The following is a 10,944-nucleotide window of genomic DNA, read 5'->3' as shown; positions in this document are numbered from 1 at the left end:
ACTCTGATCCGGCTTCTTCTGGCTCAGCGGTCCTGTTTGGGCTGCTTGCTTTGTCGGCTCGTGTCTCTTCGTTAGTAGCTCCATCTCTTCTTCGTGGGCGACGAAATCCGAGGCTCGATGCAGCGCGTCGCGAATTGTTGTCGGTTTAGACAGGTTCAACTCTTTTCTAAATTCTGACTTGTACCAGAGAGCTTTCTTCAAAGCCGAAAGGGCGGCTACATCTGTGATTCCTTCGACCTTGGCTAGCGTCGATTTGAAAGTTGTGAGGAAATCTCTTAACGGCTCGGTGGGTTGTTGAGACAGAGACCACAGATCTGCGTCGGAGGTTCCGGGGTCGATGAGCACGGAGTATTGCTTGAGGAAAAGTGTCGACAGCTCGTCGAAAGTGTCAATCGAGTTTCGTTCCAATCTTGAAAACCACTCTAATGCGGGTCCTTTGAGGTGTTCCACGAACAGTAAGCATAGACCTGCATCCTTTTCCCCGGGCTTGAACCTGGCTCGGGCCACATATATCACGAACGATTTAATGTGGCACTTCGGGTCGGTTGATCCGTTGTAAGAGTCGATTTTGAACTTTCCCAGATTGGACATCGTCGTTTCGGAAATTCTTTTGGTGAAAGGCGTATTCCGAGATTCTTCCAAAATTCGGTCGATGTTCGGTGCGGAGGATGAAACGCTATGTATCTGGGTTTTGACGAGCTTCATATCAGCTTCCGCCTTTGCTAGGGAGGCTCGGATCTTGCTTAGCTCGTCTTCTCTTTCGGATTCTTTGGCCCACCTTATGTTTTCCTCAGTTTCTTCGTCATCAGTAAGGTCCGTTCGCTCGGCGGAGTTAGCTCCGGCTCGGGTGCGCTCGTCTTGCAAATCATCTGGCTCGTCCGTCACGTCCGCTGCGTCTGGCTCGGTGGGATCATCTTGGTTCTCGCGTCTGGCAGGGTCGGGTCGGGTTGCGACTCAGGTGTTGTCGGTTGGTGTCGCGAACGTGAGTCTTGTTGGGTTGATGCCAGGCAAGTCCCTCCGAGCTCGTGGCGGCCGAGTCTGGAAACGCGTGGTTTTTTGTTGCCCACGTGTTGCGATTTCGTCGACTCGCTGCGCCAAGGTTTTGTTAGCTTTCTCTTGGTCGTCAGCTTTCTTCTGGAATTTAACCATCAGGTCTTTCAGTTCGGCTAGAGTCGCTATGATCGTCGGATCGGCTTGAGGATTCTGAGGGTTCGGAGGGTTCGGGTTCCCTCCTCCAGCTGGTGGTGTCTGACGACCATCTTCGTTCATCGTCCTTTTCGGTAATCGAGTTTTGCGTCTTAGGGTAAGAGAATTCTAAAGTATCCCCACAGACGGCGCCAAACTGTGGAAGTCGAAACTAACACAATCGAGATTTGTCTAGGGTTTTAATTTAGGGATACGATAAATGTGAATTCTCAAAGAACAACAGAAACAATTGTAACCAAAGATGGTTTTCTTGATCTTATTGATGAAAAAGTAGTTTTGATCGTACAAGAGTTTGATCGTAAAAGAAAAGATGTTTGTGCTATGAGAGCTTTGCGTAGTGTAAATTCTAGAGCGATATTGCTTGTCCCCTTCTGTGAGAGCCTTGAGTCTTATATAGGAATGGTAAACCGCCTCTCCAGCGATATTCTCGGAAGATTTCCATTTATCTTGAAGTCCGCTTAGAATATCGCGGATTAGGATAGTTTCCTAATTCTTCGGGGTTTCCGGAAGTTTTCCTGATTTGAGTTGATCCTTCGAGATTCTCCCTTATCATTTCCGGGCATTTCAGAAATGATCCCTCTTTTTCGAAAATAATGCCGTTCTTTTCGGATGTGATACTATGGAAGTGAATTTTTAACCAAGTCTTTGCCTCGGGTGACTCTGAAGACTTCACCTCAGGTGACTCTGATGACTTCACCTCGGGTGAAACTGAAGACTTCGCCTCGGGTGACTTTGCAGATTTCGCCTCGGGTCACTCTGAAGACTTTGCCTCGGGTGAAACTAAAGACTTCGCCTCGGGTGACTTTGCAGACTTCGCCTCGGGAACAATACACATTTCACCTCGGGTAGCACTGAGACTTTACCTCGGGTAGCACTGAGCCTCGGGTAGCACTGAGACTTTGCCTCGGGGTAACTGCAGTATAAGGCTCGGCAGTGTACCCCGAGCTGACTGTGTACCCCGAGCTGACTGGCAGACTGACTGGCAGGTTACCCGAGCTGACTGGCAGACTGACTGGCAGGTTACCCGAGCTGACTGGCAGACTGACTGGCAGGTTACCCGAGCTGACTGGCAGACTGACTGGCAGGGTACCCGAGCTGACTAGTAGACTGACTGGCACGGTACCCGAGCTGACTGGCAGACTGACTGGCACGGTACCCGAGCTGACTGGCAGGGTATCCGAGCTGACTGACAGGGTATCCGAGCTGACTGACAGGGTATCCGAGCTGACTGGCAGACTGACTGGCAGGATACCCGAGCTGACTGGCAGACTGACTGGCAGGGTACCCGAGCTGGCTGGCAGACTGACTGGCAGGGTACCCGAGCTGACTGGCAGACTGACTGGCAGGGTACCCGAGCTGACTGGTAGACTGACTGGCAGGGTACCCGAGCTGACTGGCAGATTGACTGGCAGGGTACCCGAGCTGATTGGCAGATTGACTGGCAGGGTACCCGAGCTGACTGGCAGATTGACTGGCAGGGTACCCGAGCTGACTGGCAGACTGACTGGCAGGGTACCCGAGCTGACTGGCAGACTGACTGGCAGGGTTTCCGAGCTGACTGGCAGACTGACTGGCAGGGTATCCGAGCTGACTGGCAGGGTACCCGAGCTGACTGGCAGATTGACTGGCAGGGTACCCGAGTTGACTGGCAGGGTACTCCGAGCTGATTAGCAGGATAACCCGAGGTGTTGAAGTTTGGCTCGGTCTCAAAGGATGGGTGAAATCCGACCCCAACAAATATCATTAATACTTAATAGATGAAAAAGTTAAAAATTATAAATACTTTAAATTGATTTTCTTAAAACAAATATATTTAAAATATTTATAATACGTTGTGGTTAAATATAATGAATTATATGATGTAATGAGTTATGATCCTTAGAACTATTTGAATATTTTATTTAGTATTCTTTTTTTAAAATTCATAATTCTATATACTACAGTAAAAATTTAAATATTTTAGTTTGGAACATTTAAAATTAGTTTTATATAATGTTTTAAATAATATCATAAATATTTAATATATTAAAAAGATAAAAATTATAAATACTCTAATTTGATTTCTTTTTTTTTTTTGACATCTTTGGATCGACAAAGCCCGATCCATAGCCAATCCCTACTACGCGGAGTAACGTGACTTAGTGGAGTCGAACTCCGGTGGAGAAGGCGGAGTCAAGTGTACTTAACCACTTGACTAAAGGCACATCCCCACTCTAATTTGATTTCTTTTTTTCTTTTTATTTTGACATCTTTGGATCGACAAGGCCCGATCCATAGCTAATCCCTACTACGCGGGGTAACGCGATTTAGTGGAGTCGAACTCCGGTGGGGAAGGCGGAGTCAAATGGACTTAACCACTTGACTAAAAGCACATCCCCCTCTAATTTTATTTCTTAAAACAGATATATTTAAAATATTTTAGCAGATGGCAGGTGAAATATATTATATTATATGATAGGAAGAGTTATGATCTTAACAACATAATGCATGTTAAGATTATATGATGAGATATATTAAGTAAGATTTGACACATCTAAATATTGAAAATTTGATTCTGCAAGCAATTTTAAAAATAATGAATGATAGATTTTGCTGGCAATATTTTTATTGCGATTCTAAAATAAAAATATAGACTTCATGGACGGATTGAATTAAGTTATGCGAATAATTGTTAAATTCTGTAATTACCTCAAACAAATCTTTATTTCAATAACCAATGAATTAAAAATTGAAAAATGAAATTTCTAAATTAATTTAAAATAATAGCTAACTTCCTTAATTAACTCAAAATAATCTACTTTTTAGATGCGAATCATTTATGATATTTTAATTTTTGATCTAACTGAATTATATGCAATCTCATTTTGCTGTTTTTAACATAAATTAACTCATTGTTCAAACAATATTAATTGTTTTAAAAATAATATTACTTTCCATTTTCATATCTTAAAAAAATTATCCATAATTGAGTATTATATAAAAAATAAAATACATTCATTCAAATATTATATATAAGAATTGACCAAAAAAATTATTATTTTTTCACTTACTACTATTATATATCAAAACTTTATTCTAAAATATATAATCTATAAATTTTGTATTAAATAAAATTCAATATGTGTTGTAGTACGGTCATGATCTAGTTTCTCACTATTTATTTGAACAGTTAATGTAAAATGCTAAAGAATGTAGTATATTATTTTTTATATTCTAAATATGAAAGTTAAATTCAAGACTTTCAAGAGTAATCAGTTAAAAACAGAAAAGCAATATCTAAAAATAACCAACTTTTACTCCAATGCAAATGAATTTGATTTTCTTCTCCTCTCAAGATTGAATTAGTCTTCTACTAATTATGCAAATTAAAATATCAGAGCTAACTTATCAAATAACACTTCAATTTTTTTTATCAATCACAAGAAAATAAAAAAAATTGCATGAGCGGTTAAGATTTAAATTTGACCACACGTGTATATAACTTTGTAACACGATGTCTCTCTATCTCTCTCTTCTTTGTTGATGTGTTTAAGGTTTCTAAATCTCATTTTTTGTGTCTCCTTAAAATTTTCTCAGAAACATCTCCGTCATTTGTTCCTTAGTTTTGTAATCAATCTTCACGATTCCTCAGGCACTGTACTTGGCAAATCTCTGTCATTTTTTCTCCTTCATTTTCTCTCACTCTCTCCCAAAAATCCAGTACTTCTATATTATTTTAGGTTATCTTTAATTTTGATTTCAATTTTTTTGGTTGGATTTTTCTAAATAGTAATGTAATTTCAGGTATCATCATCCAAGGTCATATGAGAACAGGATTGGTGTTCTCGAACGATCGGGTGCGATTTCTTGATTTTTAATTTAATTTGAACATTTCTTAATTCTCTCATATGTGTAGATTGATTTGGCTCAAAACTGATATAATTTCCTAATTATGTTTTCTTTTTTCTCATCAAAATAATTAAATGTTCATTATGTTTCTTTTTTGTTGTTGAGAAAGTTGATATAATCTGGTTGATTCAAAGGATGATCTAAATGGTCATTTGCCTTGTTCTTGGTTTCTTTTGTTTAAAGCTAAAACGTATATGATTGTGTGTTTCTTGTGCTTCAAGATATATCTTACATGTCCTTTTCCTTGTTCTCTATGTCTTAATTACCATTATTCATTTTTTTATAGTGTTCTGTCTTGAAAAAGAATGGCTTCAACGCCTTGTGCAGCATGCAAGCTCTTGAGGCGTAAATGCACTCAAGAATGTGTGTTTGCGCCGTATTTTCCACCAACTAATCCTCAAAAGTTTATCTTTGTTCACCGAGTCTTTGGAGCAAGCAATGTAACCAAGATCCTTAACGATCTCCCACCTGATCAACGCGAAGACACTGTTAATTCCCTCTTTTATGAAGCCGAAGCGCGTATCCGTGACCCAATCTATGGATGTGTTGGTCTCATCTCTTTTTTACAACAATACCTCAAGAAAATCCAACAAGATCTTGTCACTGCTAAAGAAGAGCTCGCCGGTTACATGGGACCTGATGCTGTGATTCCGCCGCCTTATCTTCCTGCTCTTGGTAACAATCCTCCACCAAATTTCATGATGTCTATGGAAGGAATGCCACCTGGAGTGATCCCTCAAGGAGAACCGTTGATGATACGTGAACCAAACTTGTCTCAGCAACATCATCAACATCAACCGCAAGACGAGCAGTTGCAATTCATAGCTTCTGATGCACAGAGAATGGCTGCAATGATGTTGGATAGAGGAGATCAACAAGGGATGTTCAATGGTTACGGAATAGACAACAATGGTTCGGTTACAGCCACGGGTTTCAACCAAATGGATGTGAATGATCATGGCGCTAGTGGGTGGTTGTCTGGACCATCTCTTGCTTTAGGAAGCTTTGGTGATGCTTTTCAAATGGGTCAAGAGACAGAACATGGTCATATCAACCATGATCAGCTTCAGACACAGCTTATGCTTCAGCCTCCACTACAAGAAGGTCAAGAGCAAACAGAGGAAGGACAGTTTCTGATGCAACCAATGGGACAAGAGAATCTCCATGAAGAAGAGGAAGAGGAAGAGCTTGAGCCACCGATTAAATGGAGGAAGTCTGAGAGCAAGGAAGCTAGTTATTAAGACCTAAATGCAATAAGAAGACAACATACATTTTCCTTTTCTTGGATAGTTTACGTACTTACTCTTGAGGATCTAATTTCTTTTTTTAATCAAATGGCATTATTCATTTATCACCTTTTGCACTTACAAATTCAGCATTCTGAATATGCATCCCTTCTCAACATCGACATAGAATTTGATCCGCGGATGACTCGGATTTCGAGCTGTCCAGCTTTTTCAGATAATTTATGAAGCCAACCAAAGCAAGAAAGTGATCATACAATCTCAACATGAAACCTGATTGTGATAGAGGTTTTACTTGTAGTCATGAGGGATATGTAATGACAGTAATGCCTCTCATATTTTACTCTTCTTCTTATACTTGTTAATTATTCTCTTTTTTTTTTTTGGTAAAATGTGAAATATTTATACTATTTTTCCATTAGAAATTACAAAGAAGCAGAAAAAAAAAAAAAATTCTACAGAAAAACAGACAATAACAGAACAACAAAAGAGGATAACGTATGTTCAGAGCGGAAACGAAAGAAGAAACACTAATTCTGAGAAACCAAACTCACAAAGATGCGTGATTTTGACAACTCTAAGGAGCTGGAGTCCCATCATAGTTGCCACGAGCAAACTTCTACTTGTTAATTATTCTTCTTGTTCCAAAATATTTCCAAGTTTCCAACAATATTAAGATCAAAAGAGTTAATGATCATGAATTACCGATTGAACTCGAGATCCATTAGCTGAGCAGAGAGATTATCCATGTCTTCTTTATCTTTTGTCCTTCCACCCTCATCAAATTTTCCATTTTCTTCCACCACTTATAATTCTGTCTCTCGAAAACGTTTATAAATCTTCGAATCGAAAGAAACGGTTTTGTGAAGTTACGAACGGAAGCGCATAGTAAATATAGGGTTTATAAGGATGAAACCAAGAATAACAGTTATTTTCGTATATATAGAGTTTTGGTATCACTATTAGTAAAAAATCAGAGTGGCGCAGCGGAAGCGTGGTGGGCCCATAACCCACAGGTCCCAGGATCGAAACCTGGCTCTGATAGAGTTGCTTTCGAAATTTTTGGGATTTTTAAATTTTGGGCCAGACACGGCCCAGTAAGTTAATATACTGGGTCTTTAATTAGGAGACAGACCCTATTTAATGTCTCTACGCTGCATGTAATCTTTTATGCAATTTTCCGTGTCTCATATTATTTGTTTTTTTGGTGGAAACAGCAAAAGACAGGTAAAATCCGACTAAATTTTGTTTTCGTATCTACACATGTTGTAGCACACATATATTTTACATTAAAAAAAACAGGTAAATCTACTCTGATTTTTTCTCTTTCTCTTCTCTACCATGTTGTAACTTGTTCTTCATCAGTAAAATCTTCTCATGAGTTGTATTATACGCTCCCTTCGATTTATCTTTAAGACTACCCAATTGCTTCTGTATTTGATCTCCGTACTTGTCCCACAACTTTGGAACTGTCAAGCCCATCACCAAACCTGTACTAGATCAGATAATCACGAAACATGAATCATATCTATTTGATACCATCTTGACAAAAACCTAGTTTAGTGTTGTCTTAATGTACTTTTTCAAAGATTTTAGACTTATACAGTATGATATTTTGATAGAGTTTGGACTACTATGCATAATTATCGTATATAACATTTTGAAAAAAAAAACAAAAAGTGTGACCATTTGAAATGATTATCACTATCATTAACCGTTAATCATATACTAGATGAATTAAACTAACGAATCAATATAATAGTTGATTAATCAGTATTATAGATTAGTTGTATACGACTAAATTAATTAGTTACGTACCGATGAAGAGACAAGTATGGAAATCAAGAAGGTTCCCAATTCTTGACAAGACCCAGAAACCCAAAACGGTTCTCGCGAGAACAAACCATTCACTCTCAGCACCAACTCGAAACATCCATCTAACCGTTTCTTCCATTAGCATCCGACAAGACCTCACTGTCTCCACTACAAACTCCTCCGACACTTCTAACCCTGATAATTCCGGTTCTACTCTGTCCGAAAATTAATCAACAGAAAAGAAAACCATTTTAGATATAGACCATCTTTAAACACTGTTCCGTTAAAAACAGGACTTATTTATAACATGAACAACTAGTGCATGTGAAATTAAACATATCCGATTCAGAAATTATTTTTAATATAAGAATTTCTTTTATTATTGGGGTCTCTTTAAGTTTTTTTTTAAGAATCTTTTAAAACAACAAATTTATCTTAAATAAATTATTTGCATGAGATCTTCAAATAGTTTGAAATGGAAAATTAATTACTTGCTGAGAAGGCGAAGTAAACTCCCCCAGAGGAAAACCATAGAGACGACGGCGATGCCGATCCACGATATAATGGTTATGGTAGTGAAACCATAAAAGTTGAGTAAAATCCATGTCGATGTTGAGACCGAGAGTATAGAGAAGGCCAGTTTCTTCCTCCTCCATAAGATAATATCCTCGACAATATCTTTGATGTAATTTATGAAACAAAGGAAAAAAAATAGAATTAAAGTAAGTGTAAAAAAAAATCAGAATTCATTAGTCGGTGAAGAATTTTATAGTTTTGGCATTATGTTTCTTAAACTATTTTTTTCTTACCAGATTTGGGTGATGGATCTTTGGTCACGTCGTTGGCCATGTCTGTTTTTGATATAGCTGAAAGATGGATATTAAAAATAAGAAAATTATAGCTTATGATAATTTACTGGAATTTGATAGACTTTGGATCGGATTGCAAGCGAAAGATTTCTCAATAACTCTTGGTGTAACACGTCGTGGTATGGTTGTGGTGACGTGGAAGTCATGCATGGTTGATATGTGTTGCTTGATAATCAAACTACGTTCTGATGTTCAACATGAAGCCATGTACGACTAGGACTATTCGGTGACGAGTAAATTTGGAGGCTTTAGGTCGTTCACTTCAATAGTAAATTTGATGATTTGAATAATTATAGAAAAAGTAGAAATAAATAAATAATGTCGACGAATTACGAATTGTGTGAAGTTAATCAAGTTAACGCAATTCAATTTCCAGATGATTGTTTCGCTTTCTCTAATATCTTGAACGAGTTTATATTATTTAGAAATCTATTTAGTTTCTTCTCCTATTCTTTTAATTTTTGCGTTTTAATTATTTCACTCGTTCAGTTTAATAAAACTTTTCTGTTTATAAATTTTTATCTTCTTGACTAGGTAACCAAGACTTATCAAATTTAATTGTTTCGTTGACAAAACGAATAATTTAAATGATTTACGATTTTATCATTCGGCATCTTGAAAGTTTTATACCGATACTCAAAGAAGTACGTATTGGAAAAATGCATCTTTAAATAGACTGGAATTTTTAAATAAATATAAGTTTTCCAAAAATAAAACAAATTTTCCCATAGAATCTCGAAAAAAAAAGGAAACGTGAAAAAATAAAAATAAAATGGAAAAAACCTCTAAATTAGCATTGGAGACAGTGAGAATTTAGAATTTGACGGTTCTAGGAGGCTTCATCGGATCGAGTTCATGATCCTACTGTTTTCTTATAATACATGCCTTTAATTATAAAAAAAAAACAGTACATTAACTAATTGATCTGAAGAAGAGCAACATGAAAAAACCGAGCTTATTGGTGACGCATTCTTGTGTGATTAATTAACCCGAGCTTTTAGGGATGCCTCGCCATGTTCACAAGTTACCTTCAGTTTAGTTCTTTAAAACCAATGCTAGTTGGTGTATCGTAGCATATAGTTTTTTTTTTTTTTCTTGTACCATATAGGTTCTGTTTATATCTAGGCAATTACATTCATAAATTTGAGTAAACGAAATCCATGTTGAGCCAAAAAAACTTGTTTTTTTATCAATTTGGTTTGCCAACGAAGTTAATATTAATTAGCTGCAATTTAGCATGTAAAAAAGTCAAATGAATGAATAAATTTTTTCATATTTAAAGTAGGATGAATTTTCATGATTCTTCGAGTTTTTTTTTTTTTTTTTTTTTTGCCCTTTTTTATATTTATGAAAACTTGTAATCTCAGTCAAATTCCACGATCCAGTGGTGCATTAAATGAGAAGCGGCTCGTGGCGGTCATGACTATAACTTTTCTTTTACTAACCAAACGCCATTCCACAACTTTATTTTATACAAAAAATATATTAATACAATAATACTTTTGATGCAAATCCCTACATAGTACATATGCAGGCCCGGTCCGCTACCAAAACCCAAGAAACAAATGTGTTGGGCCTCCAAATTTTTAAAGACTTTTGGTACTAAAATTAGGCCTCAAGAATAATTTTGTATTGCAAAAAGAGGCCTCATTTTTCCACAATTTTAAAATTTAATCTCAAATTTTAAATTTTATCTATTTTTTATTGCAAAAATAGGCCTCATTTTCTAAAAATTTAAGATTTAGTCTCATTTTAAAAATTGTCTACAAAATCCATCTAATTTTTTTTTTTTGCCATGTATTGGGCCTCTAATATAACAGGGCCGGGCCTGTACATATGTAGTCAGATATATATGCTACATAGTTCATGTTTATTACATGTATTGGTTTGTATATCTTGTATGCCGGTTTAGTGTAAACCAA

The 10,944-nt window shown here is 37.1% G+C and overlaps 2 protein-coding genes and 1 non-coding gene across 4 annotated transcripts; 2 read left to right on the top strand and 1 right to left on the bottom strand.

The window, feature by feature from the left end:
• The first annotated feature begins 4,649 nt into the window (after positions 1-4,649).
• Positions 4,650-6,450, top strand: LOC9314760 (LOB domain-containing protein 10). 2 transcript variants are annotated; one of them, XM_002880473.2, is made up of 3 exons: positions 4,650-4,837; positions 4,990-5,042; positions 5,381-6,450. In XM_002880473.2, the coding sequence occupies exon 3, from the start codon at positions 5,400-5,402 to the stop codon at positions 6,333-6,335; it is 936 nt and encodes a 311-aa protein (XP_002880519.1). In that variant the 5' UTR covers positions 4,650-4,837; positions 4,990-5,042; positions 5,381-5,399; the 3' UTR covers positions 6,336-6,450. The 2 variants fall into 2 exon arrangements, with proteins under 2 accessions (XP_002880519.1, XP_020883060.1); XM_021027401.1 differs by having other exon boundaries at positions 4,650-4,905.
• An 860-nt stretch (positions 6,451-7,310) lies between these two features.
• Positions 7,311-7,382, top strand: TRNAM-CAU. The gene has a single exon. It is a non-coding gene; the product is annotated as a tRNA-Met (tRNA).
• Positions 7,383-7,559: 177 nt separating this feature from the next.
• Positions 7,560-9,101, bottom strand: LOC9316586 (reticulon-like protein B13). Its single transcript, XM_002878646.2, has 4 exons — positions 8,963-9,101; positions 8,645-8,831; positions 8,157-8,368; positions 7,560-7,828 (listed from the first exon to the last, which is right to left on the bottom strand). The coding sequence occupies exons 1-4, from the start codon at positions 9,000-9,002 to the stop codon at positions 7,647-7,649; spliced, it is 621 nt and encodes a 206-aa protein (XP_002878692.1). The 5' UTR covers positions 9,003-9,101; the 3' UTR covers positions 7,560-7,646.
• Positions 9,102-10,944: the final 1,843 nt, after the last annotated feature.

The sequence above is a fragment of the Arabidopsis lyrata genome (assembly GCF_000004255.2).
Source record: "Arabidopsis lyrata subsp. lyrata unplaced genomic scaffold ARALYscaffold_4, whole genome shotgun sequence".
In the NCBI taxonomy this organism is placed as follows: domain Eukaryota; kingdom Viridiplantae; phylum Streptophyta; class Magnoliopsida; order Brassicales; family Brassicaceae; genus Arabidopsis; species Arabidopsis lyrata.
This window is presented reverse-complemented; position numbering and strand designations above follow the sequence as displayed.